A 23,224-nucleotide genomic window follows, 5' to 3' on the forward strand; every position below is an offset into this window, starting at 1 on the left:
CACTCCCGTGGGGAATGGGCTGATTACAAAATGGGCTGATTGACTTTGGGTTTTACCTTTAAAATTAAGAATTGCACTTTTCATCCCAGTACTCATTATTTACCTTATAGTATGCTGTTCACTTCAATACTGTGCTAAAATTATAGACGTAAGTACTAATGCCTTTGTCATGCAAGCCTTGGACCCCCAGCCTGGCTCATGTGAGTTTGCTCAGCCAGGTACAAAGTGGTTTCACTCCTCTCACCTTGGGGTCAACTCCCATTCTCACTATGCTCCCTGTCAGCAGGAAGAAGCCAGAGCCCTTGATGGCCTTTTCCCATCATCATAGCCTACACCTTAAGATTAACAAGTTTTAAAATCCAAAGGGAGGGATTGAAACTGCCTTTGCAAAATTATGACTGAGACAGTGAAAGGGATCTGACCTAATCAACTCCATTTTGCTTCTATCCTCCAGCTGTTCTTGTTCACTCCTGGGCATAGGCTGAACTAACTGTGTGAGGAACTTAGTTTATAGTCTAAAACAAAGACAATAAGAGTCCTTTCCCAAGACAAACAGCTTCTTGCCTGGGGACTAGTTTGCCTTTGTAGGACTAACAAATTAGCCACAAGATTAGAAATTGTGGTTTAGGAGTCATGCAGCTGGAGGCTACAAGATTCTGACCCTCCATAACCTGCTCCTAAAATCAGTATTTGAGATATTTTGCAGATCCTGCACTTGATGGATCAGCTGGCACCACCCAGACTGATAAACGGGCTCATCTAATCTTGTGGCCCCCACCCGGGAACTGACCCAATCCAAGAAGACAGCTTTGACTCCCTATGATTTTATCTCTGACCTGACCAATCAGCACTCCTGGCTCCTACCCACCAAGTTGTCCTTAAAAACTCTGATCCCTGAATGCTCGGGGAGACTGATTTAAGTAGTAAAACTCCAGTCTCCCACACAGCTGGCTCTCAGTGAATTACTCTTTCTCTATTGCAATTCCCCTGTCTTGATAAATCTGCTATGTCTACGCAGCGGGCAAGGTGAACCCATTGGGCGGTTACATGTTCACCTTTACACATTTTTTAATGCAAAATAAACCAAGTGTCCTTGCAAGAACTATGCTCCTTATTTATGTAAAATTTCCGTGCAGCCAGTATTTTTTCTGCCACCCATAAAGCGTGATACACACCTCAATTTGCAATTCAGTCTTGGCATAACCAGCAAAAATAGAATAAATTTGAAGATAAAAATACAAATAAACACTTTTTTCTTTTGATTTCTAGATGGCACTTTACTTAATGGTTTTATTTTCACATGAAAATCCTCAAAATCTTGCAAGTAGGCACTTCAGGAACTATACATGGCTCTACATGAACTCAATGGTCAGAAAGAAGAGAAAAACATGCCCGTAGTCCCAGCTACTCGAGAGGCTGAGGTAAGAGGATTGCTTGAGCCCAGGAGTTCAAGGGTGCAGTGAGCTATGATCAGAACACTGCACATAGACCCCTTCTCCAAAAAAAAAAAAAAAAAAAAAAAAAAAAAGAAAACAGAGAGAGAAAGAAAGCAAAAAGCAATGATTCTAGGCCAGTCAAGTGACTGATTATATATTCAGGTTTTCCAACAAGGTTTCAGATGATTAAGCTAGATTTTTGATATAGTCAATCCAGTGAAGCTGTGAGAAAAATACATATCAGATGATGAGGAAAGAATAGTAGATTATTGGAGGTCCCTGCTATTGGGGGCACAGAAAATAATTCCCCACAATATGGTGCTTTGGCATGCTCAGTGCTCTAAAAATCCAAATGTCTCAGAACCAGGTCTGATGGTCTTTCTGGAAGCACTGGAAGGGATTTCTGCAGAATTTCCTTTTCTGACTAAGAAAGCTTCTTTCTAAAAGAAATGCAATTGTATTAAGATTCCCCTCCCTAGGAATCTCAACAAATATCCAGGAAAAATAAACACTGGAAAAGAGACTGACACAGATTGACTTTCATCTGTTGTCCTGAGGACAGCTCCAAGAGATTACCTGGGAGACTTTATCTGCACAATAAGTCATAACCTGTAGGTCCCATCCTTTCCCCTAAGAGAATCATTTACAAATTAATGTTTGCCTGCCAGGCCCACACCTCTCCCCTCTGAAGAGACTATTTAAGCCTAAACTGCTTGGCCCCTCTTCAAGTCTCATACATTGTATATGGCTCCTAAGTCCATATGTACATTAAATAAATCTTGTATGCCCTTTTCTCCTTTTGTCATTTCATGTTCAGTGAACATTAGAGGGCAGAAAGAATGCTTTCCCTTGGCGCCTACACTGCCAAATGCGTCTGGTGGTTTAGAACAGGCTCTGAGGTCTACTCGGGTGTCTAGGGCTTGAACTGGCTCAGGGCTCTTCTATATGAAGCTTAATCTGCAGGCTTTAGATTTTTTTTTTTTTGCCAGCCAGCAGAGACTTTCTGCCAGCTACCCCTTCATTCTGGTTATATTTGCCTGAGGGTTAAGATATGTAAAAGACAGCAGTCTTGATCTGTTCTTTTGGGAAGCTTGCACCCCCTAAACAGTCTCAGCCAGAGCCATGCTAGGTCACCTTAGCATGAGGTTTTACCTACTAAACCTTAACAATTTTATTTGAGTTGGCTATTAAAGTATCTTCCCCCATAACCTGGATACCTTAATGAACTTTCCAGCCATTTATGTCAAAGGGATAGTCTAGAGACTAATGTATCTATTGACCACTAGCGTCCACTGGGAGTAAATCTCAGAGGCAGTCCATGCCAGTTATAAATGCATTGGTGTGGCCAGACATTGAAATTGCATTCTTTCACAGTACCAGGGCTTTTAAATTTAGAATATTAGGAATACCTACCCCACCTCCCCTGCTTCACTCCTGGTTATCCCCCACTTAGCATCTTTTCCTTTCTTCACCTTCATGACGTTTTTTAGCTGTTGAAGACATCTCCAAAATGCACGGTTTCTTTAAGCCTATAGGCCTGGCAGAGAAGTTAATGACTTTCTATCACCTTGTTTCCAGTGTGAGTGCCATCAGTCACGACAATGAAACTATGAAAGTTGTCAGAATCGAAATTCTCCCTCTCTTAATTGTTATTTAAAATGACAAAGCTAGGCCGGGTGCAGTGGCTCACGCCTGTAATCCCAGCACTTTGGGAAGCCGAGGTGGGTGGATCACTTGAGGTCAGGCATTTGAGACCAGCCTGGCCAACATGATGAAATCCTGTCTCTACTAGAAATACAAAAATTAGCCGGGTGTGGTGGCGGGCACCTGTAATCCCAGCTACTTGGGTGGCTGAGGCACAAAGATTGCTTGAACCCAGGAGGCAGAGGTTGCAGTGAACCAAGATGGCGCCACTGCACTCCAGCCTGGGCACACAGCAAGACTGTCTCAAAAAATAAAATAATAAAATAAAATAAAATAAAATAAAATAATAAAGCTAGAACTAGGAGGAATAAAGCTAGGTCAATAATATTATGACACAGACACGATCTCCTTTTTGGCATCTCTAGCCCTTCAAATAGCTGAAGACAATTCTAATATGTCTATTGTAGATTCATTCTCACACCATCCTTCTCTATTAACAGTTTGTTAATATTTTCCTATTCTGTAGCATTCAGTTTCTTACTAATCTGGCTGGTCAAATAGTTTAACTGATTCTTAAACAGGCTTTGAGACTTCTTTCCCCCTACAGTTGGTCTTATCACTGCCCCAGTTCTAAGGTCCTCATTAGAAAATAGGCTAGACATCTCTGAAAGAATCTTTTCATAGATAGATAGTAACTTCAACTGAGTCTAAGGATTTCTCTAATAATGATCTTGAATATAGACGTGGTGGAGTTCTGATGGCATGTTGTTATGTCCAAAGAAGAAGGTAAAAAGGTTCTGCAGATGCCAGCGGGGAACATTAATTCTTTTTTGTCTGTTTTGTTTGTTTGTTTAGAGACAAGGTCTCATCTCACTCTGTTGCCCAGGCTGGAGTGTAGAGCTGTGGAGTTAGCTCACTATAGCTCACCTTCCTGAGCTCAAGCAATCCTTCTGCCTTAGCCTCCTGAGTAGCTAGGCTAATTTTAAAGAAATTTTTGTAGAAGCCTGGGCAACATGGCAAAACTCTGCCTCTACAAAAAAAAGAAAAATTAGCTGGGCATGATGGCACATGTGCTTGTAGTCCTAGCTTGGGAGGCGGAGGTAGGAGGATTGCTTGAACCTGGAAGGTCAAGTCTGCAGTGAGCCATGATGGTGCCACCACACTAAAGCCTGGGTGCTAGAGTAGAATCTGTCTCAAAAAAAAAAAAAATTTTTTTTTTTTTTTGTAGAAATGGGAGTCTTGTTATGTTGCCCTGGCCAATCTCAAACTCCTGGTCTCAAGAGATCCTCCTGCCATGGCCTCCCAAAGTGCTGAGATTATAGGCATGAACCACCATGTCCAGCCAGGAACATTAATTATTAAAGCCTACGAAGTATCAGTTCCTTAGCTGTCTTTATTCTTCCTGGAGCCTCTCTCGAAAACCTAAGCTTCTCTTTTCGCTGTGTCTTTTGTACCTATTGCTTTGATAGTGCCACAGTTAACTAACTATACCCTGTTTATATTGTCCAATGGAGAAGTTCTTTTTTTAAAAAAAGTGGTAAGAAACACATAACATGAAATTTACCCTCAACTAATTTTAAGTGTACAGTACAGTATTAACTATATGCACATTATTGTATAGCAGATCTCTAGGGAGAAGTTTTATTTTTTTTCCAAAAAGCATTGTCACTTTACCAAAATCAAACTGAAATTCATTGGTAAAGGAAACTAAAGAATTGTGCTTATTTTAAACAGATATGGGCATTAACATAATTGAGTATGGAATTTTACATCATATGTTATTCACATTTTCCCACTTCTCAAATTTCACAAATATAAAACAAAACATCTTATGTTTTAAAATCCCAAAGGATATCAGATTAAGTCCATGTGCTTAAAAAAAGGGGGGTTGGTATTAGGAGAAATACATTTACAGCAAAAGTTACATGAATGGACTATTCATTTGTTTGGTCACTAATTCCATAGGGCAACTGATCATAAATTAAGTGTCTGACATTCAGTAATAGATGATCATATCTGACATAATGAAGTTATAATGGAAGGTGTTCGCACACTGCTTGACTATTAAGTGCCCATTTATTGTCCCTGCACCAGGTGTGATAGTGATAGGCTATACAAATCATCCAGAAGAAATGTCAAAATAGGCTCCTTTACTGATAAAGTACCACACATGTTTATTAATATAGCAGCTTGTCTTAAGTCTGGCCCATCTGCTCATTTAAAACAAATCTTTTCCCTATAAATATTTCAGTTAAGAGCATGACCACGAGTAATAGTTTTAGAGCAACAGAAATGGTAAGGGAAGAGGGGAAAAAGAAAAATAGCTGAGCTTAAATAAAATATTATGCTCTTACTTTTGTCTTAGATGCGTTTAACAGAAGAAGGGGCAGAGACGTAGCTTTTCATATGACATTTGCTTCAGATTAGTACTGCGTGACTGTAGGCCATCGTAAACGGGCCAGGCTCCAGCTGTTGCCGATGCCAGGTGGGAAATGGCAAATTTCACCAATGTTTTCAAAGTACACATTTCAATAAAGTAGAAAACGAAGTACTCAATTAAGACAGTCTCTAGAGCACTAGTAGTTCATATGCATTTAAACTCATCAGAAAATATTTCAGCTGGGTAGATTTTATAAAGAAAAATAATACTGCAGATTTTTGCGAAGAGGATGGGATGATTTTTAAACTCTGAAGATTTGCTTTTAAAAGCTCATTTTCTGCAAGATACCAACATCAAATTTCTGTATTAACAGAGGAAAACAACAGAAGCAAAATTTAAATGTTTGCCCCTACATCCTCCACCCCATCCCCCACACCCCGCGCTTTTTTTTTTTTTTTTTTCTTTAGCAAATCAGAACTACAAGGCTAAGACATTTTCCATCTGGTATCTCGGGTTTTATGTGCTTGCATTGCAGCCTGTATGCTCCGTGTTGTGTCTTAGAATGGTTTTATCTAACAAACAAACAAGTATGCCCTAAGGGTTCCCTCTTAAATGAACAGGCACATTGAAATGAAGAACTACAATTGTTCAAATTTGTGAAACAAAGAAAAGGCATGGACCATTTGGTGACCAGAGGTGGTTCCCACTCTATAGCCCTGGCTTCATTTATTCACTTATTAAAACCTAAATAAATTCTGGCAGGCATACCTTTCAACTTCCAGGAAAGATCTTTATCAGACTCAGTATCACATAAATCCACTAGTAATACTTTTCTAAATAAATTACATCTCAAGATAACTAACCACCCGGTGACCAAAGGGCCAATTCAATTACTTAGACAAGGCTAAAGGTCTCAGACACTCCTAAAATTATTTTTTTTCATCTTTTATAGACTGAAAGGAACCACTTTGCAATCATGTTTCATGCTACATGTACTTTCAAAGAATCAATAATGGGTGATCTTTAGTCTGAACATGAATTGCCCTTGTCTTCCAGAACAGTACCAAAATCCACCCAAATTATCTAAATTAGAAATCAAGGAATTTCTCTCTTGACATGTCCTACAATTCTAAACAATCAAGGAGGTCTATTTATGCTTTAACTGCAGTCTCTGAATCCATCATGTCTTTATTTCCATTGCTACTGTCTTTCAGTTTGCACTCTCAAGAGCATTTTATGAAATATCCTACTAATTCTCTTTGCTCTCAGTCCACCTTAAGCACTGGAATCAATATTTCTATGCAAACTAATTGCATTAATGCCTTCTATGCTTGAAGTCTTTTGTGGTTTCCCACTATCTGTAGGATATTTGGAATTGCTAGGTTTAGTATCTAAAGATCGATTATAACCTAGGCTATAATTTCTTTTGTCAGTGTCGTTCTTCCCACTTCACCCCACATCAATTGTTCACACTGAAGCCCTACTGAGTACTAGAAGCAATACAGACTAACCTTGGCAATAGATTAACAGATTCACAATCACCAGTCAAAAGTCTAACACTATTTGTGATTTAACAGAATCAATATTCAGCATGAGAATCTGATTGTGTGGGCACAGCAAATGCGGTCTTTTCATTGGTTATCCGTTAGCAGTTAATGCTCTTATGCTCAGCAAAGGCTTTAACCCTAGGGTATTTATTGGAATCCAGGCATGTGTTCCTTAAGATGCTGCTCTTAGAGACTCAGAATTTAGCCTGCTTCTAAACTATTCTGCTACATCTGATCAGAAAAGTGAACCCACTTTGCCCACGGGACTATAACTAGTGTGGGAAATGGAAGGGAAAGAAGGAAACAGAATCTTCGGAGAACAGAAGGGGCAGGAGGGAATTCTGTAATAATTTTTTTTTTATTATACTTTAAGTTCTAGGGTACATGTGCACAATGTGCAGGCTTGTTACATATGTATACATGTGCCATATTGGTGTGCTACACCCATTAACTCATCATTTACATTAGGTATGTCTCCTAATGCTATCCCTCCCCTCTCCCCCACCCCTGTAATAAAATTTTAAGGAAAGGCCACACCAATATGATTGGATTTACCTCTCTCTAAGTCATTCTCCACCGTGTAGCTAGAGTCATCTTTTAAAAATTGAAACCATAGTATGCAGTACTCTATGTAAAAACCCTTCAGCGTTATTCACAGCTTTTAAAATAAGACCATGACTTCCTTCACGTCTTACAAGAACCTGCATGACTGTGGTATGATTTAGGTCCCACTTACATCCTCTGCCTATATCCCTACTCTCTCCTCTTATTATATTCCAGAAATTAGTTTATCCATTTGTTTACTTTTTTGTTTATTTATACTTTCCTTTGTCTAGAATGTGTACTCCATGAGAATAGAAATCTTGACAGATTTGTAAACTGCTCAATCCCACAAATGCCTGGCAAATAGGAGGCCTTAATTAGTCTTTGCTTAGTGAGTAAATTAGTTAACATACTATAAATTTCCTATTTCAGGGCCTTTGAACACACTATTCAACTGTAATAATGGCCAACTCACTTTCATTCTTCATGCTTCAGCTCAATGGTCACCTCCCTAGAGTGGCTTCCTTTGACTAACCATCTTATATGTCTTTTATGGCTATAATAATAATCAATTTATAATCTTGACTGTTTAATCAACAAGTTTTTTATTGTTCAAATCTCCCACTACAAGGTAAAGTCCATGAGGGCAAAAATCTTTTCTCTCCTAGGCATTCACTATTGTACAGTCACATCAAAAATTAATTTGATTTAAATTCAACTGTATGCATTTAAAAAGAGTTTGAGAAAAGATTCTATTTGCCATTTTACTCAGTGAGCACAAAGCCCAGAGGGACTGAGGAGCAGTGATCAGGTTCCTTCAATGCTGTCTGTGTCTCCCTACACCCCTCATCACATAGGTATCTAGACACCCCAGAGCAATTTTATGACATTTTTAAATTCACATTTTCTGATATTAAGGAATAACTCATTATTGGACCACATGTCATGAATAATTTAAGAAATTTTTCAAGTTTTTTTTTTTTAGCTTTACCCTATAATTTCAGAATTTAAGCCATGCATAAGACGCAAGTGCATAAAAAATATTTGTTGACTACTAAAGGACAGTTAGAGCCCTTAGGAAGAACACAGGGAAAAACTCGTGTAGTTTTACATAAGACTGTAATAAATTATTTTACATATATTTGAGATTTTTAGTATATAGCCATTCACAACTAAAATATGTTTTTATATAAAATTAAAACTGTATCATAATTAAACCAATAGGATTTAAGGAGGATAAAAACATTGAGAGCTCTGTTGAGAACTTTTTTATTTGATCTTACTATATGTGAGATATACTAAGCTTTTGACTAGAGCAATAGAGTATTGCTGCTAAATTAAATTAACCAATATTTGTATAGCATTCTTTAGGTTATAAAGCATTTTCACATATAATATCATACTCAATATTTGATACTTAACCTTGGGAAGGAAATTTGTTGGAAAATCTGAGGCACTGTGGTAATGGTTTTGTCCATGGCCATATACTTAGCAAAGTGGGATATCAGGATTAAATGCAGGCACTGGTATTCATGCTGTGTACTTGCATTTGACTCCACCTAGGATATTCTGATGCCACATTTAAGAGTGAGGCATATTGTTTTTTGCTGCATTCTTAAAAAATGGAAATAATTGCTGGACCCGGAGCTATCACTAGCAAAGAGAAAAGTGCTTCTTGGCATTGAGAGAGCCAAGTGCTTCTTAGTGTTGATGCTAAGAAGCTATATGCCTTTTAGCAGCTAAGGAGAAAAGATTCTAATTCTCCAAGTGGTACTATGTAGGCTGATGTTGTATGTATAACAATTCCAACCCCTACTAAAAGATCTCAAAAAAGAAGATCTTTAAATTCAGGCAATTAACTCTAAGAGTAAAATTTAAAATGCAAGGATTACCGAATACAATTTTTATCATACTTATCTTCTACATCTATTGTCAAGTAGGAATTGTTATATTCAAGAAGATTCTCCTGAGTGGCATGTGTGTGTGTGCATGTGTGCATGTGTTATGTTGAGTATGCCAAATAATTTGGAACCTTGCAGCTGTGGGTATGCAGCAGGTGGGGTTGAGGAGACTGTTACATTTGGAGGTCAAGGCAGACCTCCTACTTCACCCCCTCAGGCTTTGATGGTAACAGCCAACACAGCTACCAGCCAGCTGTCTGCTCCAGGCAGTAAGGCAATTAATTTTTACTATGCGGGTATAAAACTATTTTCTGGTGATTATATAAACATTAACCATTTTGGGGAAGAGAATATTGAAAACATTAAAAAATAGGATATTTTATCAAAGATTACATTTTAATATTTTACAAGATTTAGTACATTAACTTGTATACAATTTGTAATACATTGTTAGAATGCCTGACCTCTTTTTGCAGTATGATTTTAGATATGTTTTCTGAGAGAAGCAGTACATGTTTATGAAAACAGTAAAAGGTAAAGAGTGGCACTAGAACAAAGATGTTTTAAAGGAAACAAAAAGCACACAAAAAATTGTCACTTGGTGAGTAAATAGTAGATATGTCTTCAAACTATTTGTGTCATATTGTATTCTTAAGATGAATAAATAAGATGATGAAAGATTTTCTTAAAAATACTATACTATGGATAGTCAGATCCTCCCACTCCTTGCTGATAATGTTTCATTAAGGATTACTTTTTTTTTGAGACGGATTCTCGCTCTGTTGCCCAGACTGGAGTGCAGTGCTATGATCTCGGCTCACTACAATCTCCGCCTCCCGTGTTCAAGCAATTCTCCTGCCTCAGCCTCCCCAAGTAGCTGGGACTACAGGTGCATGCCACCATGCCCAGCTAATTTTTTGTATTTTTAGTAGAGACAGGGTTTCACCATGTTAGCCAGGATGGTCTTGATCTCCTGACCTCGTGAACCACCCCCCTCGTCCTCTCAAAGTGCTGGGTTTACAGGCATTAGCCACCGTGCCCAGCCTATGGATTACTTAGTACAGTGTATTGGACTGGGCACTAAGTTGTAGTTCCTTTCATATACATGAAAAACTGCCATAGCAGATTTTTTTTTAATACCTAGGTTTGAATCCTGGCTCCGAGGCTTAGTATTATCTGTCTTACCTTTATAAAGTTAAACAACTTCTCTATGTCTCAGTTTTCTCATTCACAAAAAGACAATAATAATTGTCTACCTATTTCATGATATTTGGGAGATTAATGAAATAATAATCCGTGTCAAGTGCTTAGAATAGAGCTGGGAACAAATAAATGTTCATACCACTCAAAAAGGTGATATCTATGGAAAATCCTAAAGAATAGTATGATTAGCTCTCTTTGGGAAGGAATTATAAGAGAGGGAGTCATATGAATTATATTAGATCGAACACATGATTTCACATTTAATTTGCATAGTAAATGTTAGCTATTATCATTGTCATTACTGACTAGCAATACCTCAGTCAAAACTTGTGATATTTAGACATTAAACATATTTTTTCAGAACAAAAATACACAGCTATACCACCACTTTTCTGAAAGAGACTAAAAACAAAGTAAGATAATGAGAAATAAGCCCTGGAACCTATAGTAGCAATCTTAGGGAAGCTGGGCCAGTGAATAACCTCAGGAGAGAGAACACAGGAAGCTCCGCATGGGAATTGGGGAGAGGTGAAGTTGAGAGAACTGAGCCTCATCATAGCTACTTAGAGACATACTAATCCCAGTGACTTTCTCTTCTCTGGAACAGTGATCAAGGGGAGAATCAACATCGAGGAGCCACTGTATTCAATGTGAGCGTCATTATCACTGGATCTGCAACCAGTCACATCAAACCTGAAGAAGAATGTTCAAAGCATGACAGTACCAAGCCTTTATTTAACACCCTTTGAATACTAAGAATACCATTCCATCAGCAAGCATGGAAAGAGAATTTGAACAAATTTTTTTTCCCTTCTCAATTGGCTCCTTTAGAGACCACCAGGACAAACTGACTAACAACCAAATATGAAGAACTACCAGATCATTCTACTCTCTGGGATAATTATTCTCAGTATATGAATTATAGACCACAAGGGGCAGAAAGAGTATGCTAAATTATTTCAAATTATAAATGTTAGATTTTAAACAAAAACCTATAATTGGAAAGTATGTTACAGGTTTGCAAAACCCTCATACTTATTCCTGACAATACTGAATAACAAATACGTTTTAACATTAAATTTAGAATATAATTTTAATTAAAGTCAACACATTCTATTAGTATTATACAGTATTATGGTATCATGCAGGAACCTAGAGATATGATAATCATGATCATTAAGTCTGAATAAAAAAGTAATAGGATCCTTGTGAGACTAATTGAGACAATGTGTATGAAATACAGTTTTCTGTGTTTGATACACGGTAGGTATATACTTAATAAATGGGAATTGTCTTTGCTGTTAATGTTAACAAGCCACTCTCTCTGCCTGTATCTTCTAGGTGTTCACAGTGTACTCTAAATAATAATAAAAATGTTTGGCTTTATAAGCATAGGAACACAGGAAAAGAGTTTTAATTTAATGCAATCAAAGAACTCTGTTATATGCAAGTTTCATTTTTATTCTATCGGGATAAGAGTAGGTAAAACTAGGGAATTTATGTTCCCTCCCCTTGTAATGTCTGCTAATCAGATAAGTTAGAAAAGCATCATCATAGAATATTAGAGAACAGGCCTGCAGACTCTTCATGAGAATGCCAGATGTGACATTCCTATTTTATTTTAGTTAATTTAAACTGTTTTTATACTTCACTAGATAATAGCATGTGTTAATGTCTCCAATTTGTAATAGTAAATCTTTGGCTATGGCCTATTTCTAATATAGATGTACTAGGCAGAACCATCTGTTTATTTTGAACTTTAAAAAATATTTTCAGTGAGTGGATTTGCTGAATATAATTCAATTTGCACATGAAACTTAATGCCTGGCATTACTCTAGTTCATTGATTATGTGTCGGTTGAACCATATTTGTATTACTTGGTTTATTTGAGGGAAAAAAGGTAAAAATAATTGTAATTTTTCAAATGTGAAAAATCAGCTTTGTCTCAGAGTATACATCATAACTGTCAACAGTTTACAAATGTATAAATTAGTATCCAATATTAGACTTCTTATTAAGACACTACCTATAGAAAAACTCTACAAAATTCACTAGATTTATAAAAAGTAGTAATTAGCTAGGCATGGTGGTGCATGCCTGTAATCCCAGCTACTTGGGAGGCTGAGGCAGGAGAATCACTTGAACCTGGGAGGCAGAGGTTGTGGCGAGCCGAGATCAAGCCATTGCACTCCAGCCTGGGCAACAAGAGCAAAACTCTGTCTCAGAAAATAAATAAATAAATAAATGCATACATACATAAATACATAAATAAAATAAAATGTAGTTCACTATATTGGAAGGTGGAATATATTCAATAATTGTCAATTTTTTACATAGCAAAATATTCAAAATATCATCATTAGTATGACATTAGGAAGGCATTTTTTAGAAGTTAATGTCTTTGTTTTTGGTAATTGGCAGGAATTTGTCTAACTTCAATTGTTAGTGATGCCGTGAAGAATTTCTATAATGGATTTTATAATGGACTGCTAAGGCTGCCACCAAACTCTACAGGAAAACAATGAAACAGACAAACACAAAGTAAAAACAACAAAGTCTCAACTGCAGGATGTGTCCCAACTGGTATATGTAAACCTCAAATAATATATGCCTCTGCTTAGGATTCTGATTTACCTTTAACACAAATTCCCACCCAACCACCTTCATTGAGTGACTCTGTCTGTAATATATTAAGACATGATTCTGGGGTAGGGCATTTTGCATGTGAGTAGTCAGGAGGCAAAATAACGGTTGGGAGAAAGGAGAGTTGGTGGGGACATATGACCTCCAGAACTCTAACTTTTAATGAGTCCTGCTAAGAACTCTCATGTACTTATTTACAAATCTGCCATGAAATCACCAAAGTAGTATTTCTTTCATTTCCACTTTAGTAAAACTGGGAAATACGCCTCAAAAGCATGTAGAGCTTACTTGCATACAGAAATATATCATCAATCCCATTAAATTAACTACAAAATTATAACAAACTTGTTTTAATAATGAAAGTTTTAAAAATAATAGTGCTTTGAGATGAAGCTTTTTAAAAAAGTCCTGATTAATGAGACGTATGGCAAGAAGAATTACTATAATGCTGAATGCTGATTCAGAACCTTATTTTTATTAAGTAGTTTATAGTGAAGGCTGTGACTATTTTTCTATTTATAGTGGCAGCTCTGGTTAATTACCTTGTAATGTATTGTGACTTTAATGCACTAGTAAACTATTGGAATTTACATCCCTATTCAGTAATAAAATCTGTAAATTGAAGAATGCACATAAAGCCATCACAGCCATAAATTGTGCGACCAAATGCCATGTACGATCACATTAGATTTAAAGAACAGAATCTCTCAAATTTGCTCATTAGTATATAAATTCAGTGGCTACTTTGCAACTGCAGAGAGTACGACATTTTATTCAAAGGTATTTTGTAACTTGTTACTATATTTTCTTTTTGATTACTAAGAGCAGGTTGAACACAATTCAAATGAACACTATCAGAAAAGAAACACACTGTGACCAGGGTAAACAAATGTAACAATAACACAAAATACTTTTTCCCTAAAAATATGAGAGTGAAAGAGGAATAAATCAAGGGAATTGAAAGGAGGTAGAATGGTGACCCATGCATTAAAACTAAAATGATTCACAGGTGAGGGGGCAGAAGGGGGTTAGAATGTGATTTTATATATATAAGTATAATTTTCAAAATAGAGTTTTAAAACACAATTTTAAAGTTACCAATAATTACTTTCTTGTCTCAACCACTCAAAGCACAATCACTATTATAAAAAGTAAGTATCAAGTAATCCAAGATATTTCATATGACAAAAGAATAAAATGGCAAAGTATCTGAAGCAGTCTTCTGTGTTATTTTTAGATTGAGTTCATATTGTTAGATTGAGTTTCCTCTGCTAATATTTATAACTATGTTAATATATTTTAAATATTTTTGTTTCATATTGCTAGACTGATGAATAACAGAAAATTAAGTATGATTTTCCTATAGGAATATAGTCAAGTCCATAAACTATAAAAGGAATTAATACATAAAGCAATAATTCCTGAAACATTAACATATATGTAGACTGGTGAAATCGCTTCAGGAAGAGACAGAAAAAGATATAGAGAGTCATGGGTGAATGGAGTAAGGGGAATACCTAGAGATGTTGCTCATATTTTCAATACGTATGAAATTACAGTAGAAAAATAGAAAAAGAAAAGGTAAGATGGTTAGCTAGTGTTAGTTTATAGGCAATTCAAAGGATATTGCTATATAATCTCACAAAAAATTACTGGAAATAGAATTTCAATTATTTAAAGAACCTAATTTGTCATATTTTATACATTCAAATAAAAACCCATAACATACAAGAGAAACTCGCTCTCCTCCTCCTCTCTCTCCCACTTCCCTTGTCAATAGATAGGCAGACAGATATAGACATGTATGTACATTTTGCATGTATAATTTGAATGCATATACATATCAACAATAGTGTACAGTATATTTTTAAATTATAAATAAAGATGAGGGGTTATAGTTGAAAGGAAATAGTTTATAGTTCCAAGCTAATGATATTACTATACCCCCCTATCCCCTTTCCAATATTTGTCTTTAAATATAAGATAGTCTTAAGAAAAATGAATAAGAGTTTTTGCATTATTTTGATAATTTGTACAAATCTCTTTATTTGTCTAATTAATTTTATTTTTATTTTGAAAACTGCAAGGCAGGGTCACATGAGCTAGTGATTATAATTGCAATTGGATTGAACAATTAATCACAGAACAATTTAGGAGAGTCTCTGATCTCTGCATGCAGAGGAATTTATATCATTCCTCCTAAATCAAATAAGAAGTAGAATCTATCAGGACAACCATTTTAAGGTACAGAGCACAATTTGAGGTAGATATCAAGCAGAAATGACTGCTGGATTATGGTTGATACGGTTGGGATCTGTGTACTTGCCCAAATCTCCTGTCAAATTGTAATCCCTAATGTTGGAGGTGGGGCCTAGTGGGAGGTGACTGAACCATGCGGCCAGATTTCTTACAAATATTTTAGCTCCATCCCCCTTCAGCCCTGTTTGTGTTACAGCTCCACAGTGTTGTCCTCCAGACCACAGAATGGTAGGTCCACTGATGGCTTGCACCATGCACCTGGAAAAGCTGCAGACGCTCAATGCCAGCTCATAAAGGGCTGTGCCCTGCAAAGTCACAGGGGTGAAGCTGCCCAAGACCATGAGAACCCACCTCTTTCATCAGTGTGACCTGGATGTGAGACATGGAGGCAAAGGAAATCATTTTGGAACTTTAAGGTTTAATGACCACCCGATTGAATTTTGGACCTGCATGGTGGTTGTAGCCCCTTCATTTTGGCCAATTTCTTCCATTTGGAATGGCTGTACTTATCTAATGCCTCTACCCCCATTATATCTAGTAAGTAACTAACTTGCTTTTGATTTTACAGGCTCATAGGCAGAAGGGGCTTGCCTTGTTTCAGATGAGAGTTTGGACTGTGGACTTTTCAGTTAATGCTAAAATGAGTTAAGACTTTAGGGAACTGTTGGAAAGGCATAATTGGTTTTGAAATGTGAGCACACGAGATTTGGGAGGGGCTGGGATGGGATGATAAGGTTTGGCTGTGTCTCTACCCAAATCTCATCTTGCATTGTAGCTCTCATAATTCTCATGTGTTGTGGGAGGCACTCAGTGGGAGATAACAGAATATGGGGGCAGTTTCCTCCATACTGTTCTCGTGGTAGTGAATAAGTCTCATGAGATCTGATGATTTTATAAGAAGTTTCCCTTTTTGCTTGGCTCTTTCATTGTCTCTTTTCTGCCACCACATAAGATATGCCTTTCACCTTCTACCATGATTGTGAGACCTCCCCAGCCATGTGGAAGTATGAGTCCATTAAACCTCCTTTCTTTTATAAATTACCCAGTCTCAGGTATGCTTTTATTGGCAGAGTGAGAACAAACTAATACAGTGAGTAAGGTGGACAGGAGCTTCATTGAGGGACAGAATGGCTCTCAGGAGACCTGAAGTGGGTAGCTTCTCTCCACAGGCAGGTCATCCTGATGAGTGTTCAGCTCTCAGTGGAGAGGAGACTGGCAGTGGGTAGCTCCCTTCTGCAGGCAGGTCATCCCAACGTCTGTTCAAGTATGGCTGAGTCTGGGGTTTTTATAGGCTTAGAAGGGTGGAAGTGCATGCCAATTGGTCCATGGGCAGCCATGGGAGGGCTTGAACAAAAGGACCATAAGTTCTCACTCCAGGCCACAGACTTCACCCAGAACTGGCAGCCCAGCCCCCAGGCTTCAGGCCATCCCTGCCTTGAAAGTGAGGTTTAAACCGGACACCTGGCCCTTTCAGCCCAGGAACCCATCTGCCTCCTGCCTTCTACATGCCATCCATGGTGCCCAGGCTTTTCATGCCTAGCAGGGGGGTTGGGGGTCTGCAGGCCTGTGCCAAGCTACCTTCAGCCCCCCAAACCTGGGCTTCCATCCATGAGCTTGTCAGTGTTCAAAGTTTCAGAGAGTGTCAAGGAGGTAGAGTAGGGCTGCGATGTCAGCACCACCCCAAGCACATGCATACCCAGTCAGGATGCAACAGTGCCCACGCTTGGCTTCAACTTTGCTCCAAAATTGGAGTGGGCACCAGGAGCAGGGAGAGGCCAGGGAGCAGGATCTGGCACTTCTGAGCCTGCAGTGGCAATGGGGGCTTCCTGGGTCCCTGAGAGCTCAGGAATGGTTGGGTCCAGAGCTGCTGCTGGGAAGCTGCAGCTGCACCTAGGAGTGTGGGACTCCTGTCCCTTTAACTTGGTAGGGAGTGCCTGTTTCTGGCCCCTGCCGGCTCAGCCAAGCATGCAGTCCCAGGCCTGCCTCCCCTGCTGCAGCTGGCATCCCCACAGAGGCTGCTCCAGACAGGTCACTTGGAACTACAAACTGATGAGCCCCTTGCCTGGCCATTTATTGGCTTCCAAATCCCTTTATCAGTTAGTTTTTTTGTCTTGTTTGATTTTACATTTATTTTACTTTTTATATGACTACCTATGGTAGTCATATAAAATGGTAGTTTATAAATTGTTCTAATTCCTCTTCTTCTTATATTCATGGTCCTTTGAAGTGTGGCTCCTCAATCAAGGGATATAATCTATTTCTGCTCTCTTAAATTGAATTTGCTTTGTGACTTGCTTTGGCCAATGGGACATCAGCAAACATGACAATAACCTGCTGAATGAAGAGAGAATGTGACCATCACCCTAGAGACATCAGGGCAATTTTCAAAAATGTGAGTGAGTCCCCTCCTCTGCAAAACCAACCAGCCTGTTAACTATAAAACATTCAGCCCCAGCTAAGTAATTGGACATCAACTCTCAAAACTATAATAAATATTTCTTGTTTTAAGTCACTAAGTTTTGGAGTAGATCTTTATACTGTCTTATCCGTGACCCTAAAGTATACTCTTTTTCAAATCATATTGGGATCTTGTATGAGGAACTGAATTCTACTGAAGTCACCAACTCGCATTAGTAGGACTCTATCTTTCAAGTTTAGTAGGAATCTTCTACTATGAATTAATGTGTCTAAAGCAATGCATTGATTTATAATTCACATTTATTTCTCATGATGAACAATTATGTCATAAGCATCCATCTCAGTCCGTTTGTGATGCTATAACAAAATACTTGTGATGGGGTCATTTATAAAGAATGGAAATTTATTTTCTCACAGTTCTGGAGGCTGAGAAGCCCATGGTCAGGGGCTGGCAGATTCAGTGTCTGGTTGAGGGCTGCTCTCTGTTTCCAAGATGGCGCCTCCTGCTGTGTCCTCACATTGCAAAAGGCATAAGAGCAAAAAGGACCTACCTAGTTTCCTCCAGCCCTTTTATAAGGTCATCAATCCACTCATTAGGGCAGTGCCCTTATGGCGTAATCATCTCCTAAATGTCTACCTCTTAATACTAATACAGTTGCACTGACGATTAAGTTTCAATGTGAATTTTGGCAGGGATACAAACATTCAAACCACAGTAGCATCCAAGCAGTTAATCAATGTAGAAACCTCAGAGGCATTTCTGCCCCTTTCCCTGTATCTATTCATTGAAATGTCATGTCTCTTCAAAATAACTTATCAGATCCTCACATTGCCAGGACACACTCCTAATTTCCCCATTATCTTTTATCTGAACTGCTGAAAAGCCTCCTTCTGTGAATCTCTTCTCCAATCAACTCATTACCTACACTAACACCAGAAATATGTTTCTCATATCTCCAACTGATAATGTTATGATGTAACGCCCAAGTGACCTGGGGAAAAATAATTTAAAATATTTCACGTTTTTATCCAGGATAAAACACAAACTCCTTGGTATGGGATACAGAATCCATCACAATCTGCCTTGTTACATCTCTCTAGTCTTTTCCTCTAGAACTGCTCCCCTTTTACTGTGCATCCAGCACAATTCCTTAAAAATACCTTCACATATTTATGTTTTATCTCATTTTTCTTCCCTTTCATGGGATTCGCTTATCATTTTTCCTCTCTTTTTCTCTAATAAAGCACAGATGCATCCTTCAGGATCTAGGCTGTCACCTTCACTGTCAGTACTTAGAAATCATTGTATGAGTTTCCATTATGTGCCAAGCACAGACCCGATGGCTCAGGGAAAAATAATAAATATGACATTCTGTGCCCTCACAGAGCATACAGATAAGGGAAAGGATCAAGTATGCCACAAAATAAAATCCAGTGTCTTAGGTGTGTAATAACTGAGGCAAGCACGGGGGGCATTTGGAAAACTGACACGTGCACATAGGTCCACCCTATCACAAAGTCAGGAAAAACTTAATAGAGAAACTAATATAGAGGAGGGCCTTGAAATGTTGGTGGAAACCTATCAATTAGGCAACAAGGGATAAGAGACTCCCAGGAGAGGAAATAGCCTATACAGAAAACATGTTCAGAAACGTCAGACCTCATGAGTTTTAATTTATTAAGTAATTAATACTGTTGAAAATATAAGAAAATATACTGCATTACTTAAAACCAAAAAGTTAACCTTGGAATATTTGGTATTTATAAAATTAAAAGGCATGTCCATATATCAGCTGTGAGAACAAGAAACATTTTGAAAATCATTGATAAATATTTATTTAAACGCAGGAGGATTAAATTTGTATTTAGATTATGAGACAGTAAATGTTACCTTTAATTTTTATTTTGTATGACTATTTACAAAAATCTTTAACTGAAACAGGTGGCACCAACTTAAAAATAAATAATTTTAACATATATTTTAAAAACTAAATGATGTTAATATAAAATGACTTAAGAATAACAATAAAATATTACTTTTCAGGGGAAAAAATCTGTCAATATGATTTAGATTAAGACATCTTCATGTAAAAAAAAATAGGATAGTAGAAAAAGAAGGTCCCAGTAAAAAAGTTATGGTTATCTGGTAATTTCTAAATCTAAATTGGTATTCAACTAGTCCTCCACTAGTTGAATCACTATAAATACTCATTTATTGAAACCATTGTATTTTGGTTTACAAACATTTCTCAGAGACATATTTCACATTTTTGTTTATAAATGAGACTTGCTTTATCTCCAGATTACTCACTTACTTCATTTTATCCCTGCTTTTTTAACAGGCACTGCATTACAAAATACATATGTATAACCATCATTGCTTTCATCAAAGAATGAGCAGAGTTACTTTTTCTTTATACAAAGAAAAACTCACCTTTAACAGAGGGTCTTTCTAACTCAGAGTCAAGGTGAATTGGTGGAGAAATGTATGAAACTTGTCCATGATGTGCCTGCCCTGTGGACCCAAAACAAATTGTTAAGAAGACATCATACATATGTCTTTTCCCTTTTTAAATTGTTTTTATGATATAACATTATTTCACTCCAAACTGAATTAATAGCCCAAATTAAAGAGTGTAGACATATCTGCCCAAACATAAAAACAATGTGTCATCCAAACATCACCCAATTAAAGCAGTGCTTTTCCAACAATCTGAGTTATGTTTCTTCTTTCTGAGTTATGTCGTGAAATTACAAATTTGTTGTGGAGTGATAACTTTAAAAACACAATAAAAATGAGTTATAAGAAAAAAACTCAAAGCAAAGACATATAAAACAAAAGTCCTTATTTTTTGTTGTTAGATGAAATAAATATTAAGTGGCATATTTATTTGCTGTAAATATTTATTTCTTTCTTTTTTACTTATTTATTTATTTTCAGACGGAATCTTCCTCTGTTGCCCAGGCTGGAGTGCAGTGGTGTGATCTCAGCTCACTGCAACCTCTGCCTCCCGGGTTCAAGCTATTCTCCTGCCTCAGCCTCTTGAGAAGCTGGGATTACAGACGTGTGCCACCACGCCCAGCTAATTTTTTATATTTGTAGTAGAGATGGGGTTTCAACATGTTGGCCAGGCTGGTCTTGAACTCCTGACCTCATGATCCACCCGCCTTGGCCTCCCAAAGTGCTGGGATTACAGACTTGAGCCACCACGCCCAGCTTGCTGTATATCTTTCTAAACTCTCTCAATTTCTGCACCTACCTCAATGCAGATCAGTAATAAACAGCCTGCAGACTGGCACCCAATGTACAAATAACACTTTGAGAAACATTTATTTAGATCACTTTACAATTACGATTAATTTATATTTTACCTTTAAGATTCATCTCCACTACTTGAACACAAAAGTATTCCTATCTGTATTTAATGAAAAAAACAACTAACCACAATTTAAAAGGGAAGTAGATGGATTAATTCTGTGTTCCTTGCAAAACATTTTGTTAGCTAACACACAAATTTGTAACACACTTTCTATTTTATGAGATGAAAACATTAAAGTGAATTTTAAGGCCAAGATGCTGATTTGAAAAATTGTTAGCTTAAATATAAAGAATTATCTAATTTTCAAAGTAGCTATTGTTTGTATACTGATAATAATAAGCAATTAGGATTTTGAGGCAAGAAAGCATAATTACAGAGTCAGTTCAATTTCTAAAGGTACTTTATATACGGAAGGTTTGAGTGGGAGTGGAGGACCCACTACTTTCTTTCTACAATGGGAATATGCAGTTATATACTTTACATTTACTATAGCAATTTACGGGGTTGTTAATCTCTTTTCCTAAACAAGGAAAGTTAATGATACATAGATTATGATAACAGTTGGAGTAACCTTCCCATTTCAAGTAATATTCGACTTGCAATAAACTCTGCTGATTCCTCTTATGAGGCACATTTCAAATAATTAATATGGCTCCCTGTTGATAGTAGCTGCCTTTGCTCCTAGCATTTTTCCAGCTAACAGCAGAGACAGTGGAGAGGCTGTAATATACAGAGTCCCTCATAATGGTAACTAAGAATATTGCACATTCACTGGTCATGTTTCAGTGGAATACTAAAAAACATTATTATAAAAAGAATAAGACAGCAACTGTGTACTGTTAGCAGTCCATGTTCAATACAGTTTATTGAGAACTTCAGATAATCTTAATTATAAAATCACCTCTTGACCTATGTAACATATTGGTTGCAAAGACATTTCTGTTTTTAAGGCCCTGTGTCATTACATATAGATTGGTTTGAAACTTTGTAGATCTTGTAAATATTGTAACTACAATATCGTAATATTGTATGTAATATCATAAATACAAATATATCGTTTATATTGGCTCAAAATAACCTTAGCATACAGAATAATATTGATTTTCTGTATAATATTGGAACATAGCTTTCATCACCTAAGACAATAACCACAAAACACTCATACATACCTAATCTCCTTTCATACAACCCCCATCACTATGTACTTTGTTAATATATGTGCATTTTAATACCAAAGAATAGTGGCAATAGAGAAATGGGAGGGTAGCTTGCGAATTAGTTTTGATTACATTTACTCTAGGTAAAATGACACATTTATATGGAGATATAGACACACTACATCCATATGTATATATATCTGAATTAAGCATAATTCACATACCACAGCTCACCCATTTAATGTAAACAATTCAATAGTTTTTAATATATTCAGTTATGCAAACACCACAACCAGTTTTAGAACATTTTCCTCAAAACCAAAAGAAATCCTAAGTTCATTAGCAGTCGCTCCTCATTTCCTCCCAAGCCATCTCAGCTCTAGGCAGCCACTCATCTACCTTCTGTTTCTGTAGATTTGCCTATTCTGGACTTTTCATATAAATGAAATTAGAAAATATATCTTTGTATATTTTGTGATCAGCTTCTTTCACTCAACATAATTAAAAAAAAAACTCATCCATTGTTGTAGCACAAAGCAGTACTTCTTTTTTCCTAAATAACAGTCTATTGCATAGACACACTACATTTAATTTATCCATACATCAATTGATGAACATTTAGAATCATTTCCACTTCTTGACTATTGTGAACAATGCTGCTTTGAGCCTCTATGTGCAAATTTTTATGTGTATTTTTCTTGGATATATTCCCATGAGTGGATTTATTGTGTCATATGGTAATGTTACGAGTAAACTTTTGAGAAACTGTCAG

The 23,224-nt window shown here is 37.0% G+C and overlaps 1 protein-coding gene across 50 annotated transcripts in view; it reads right to left on the reverse strand.

The window, feature by feature from the left end:
- ADGRL3 (adhesion G protein-coupled receptor L3) overlaps nucleotides 1-23,224 on the reverse strand; it is an 858,853-nt gene that overhangs the window by 235,532 nt on the left and 600,097 nt on the right. For all 50 annotated transcript variants that reach the window (XM_063723430.1, XM_063723427.1, XM_063723423.1 and 47 more), the window contains one exon: nucleotides 20,410-20,490. In XM_063723430.1, coding sequence (XP_063579500.1) covers nucleotides 20,410-20,490 — 81 coding nt within the window. The remainder of the gene's footprint in view (nucleotides 1-20,409; nucleotides 20,491-23,224) is intronic.

This window comes from Pongo abelii, chromosome 3, assembly GCF_028885655.2.
Source record: "Pongo abelii isolate AG06213 chromosome 3, NHGRI_mPonAbe1-v2.0_pri, whole genome shotgun sequence".
Lineage (NCBI taxonomy): Eukaryota > Metazoa > Chordata > Mammalia > Primates > Hominidae > Pongo > Pongo abelii.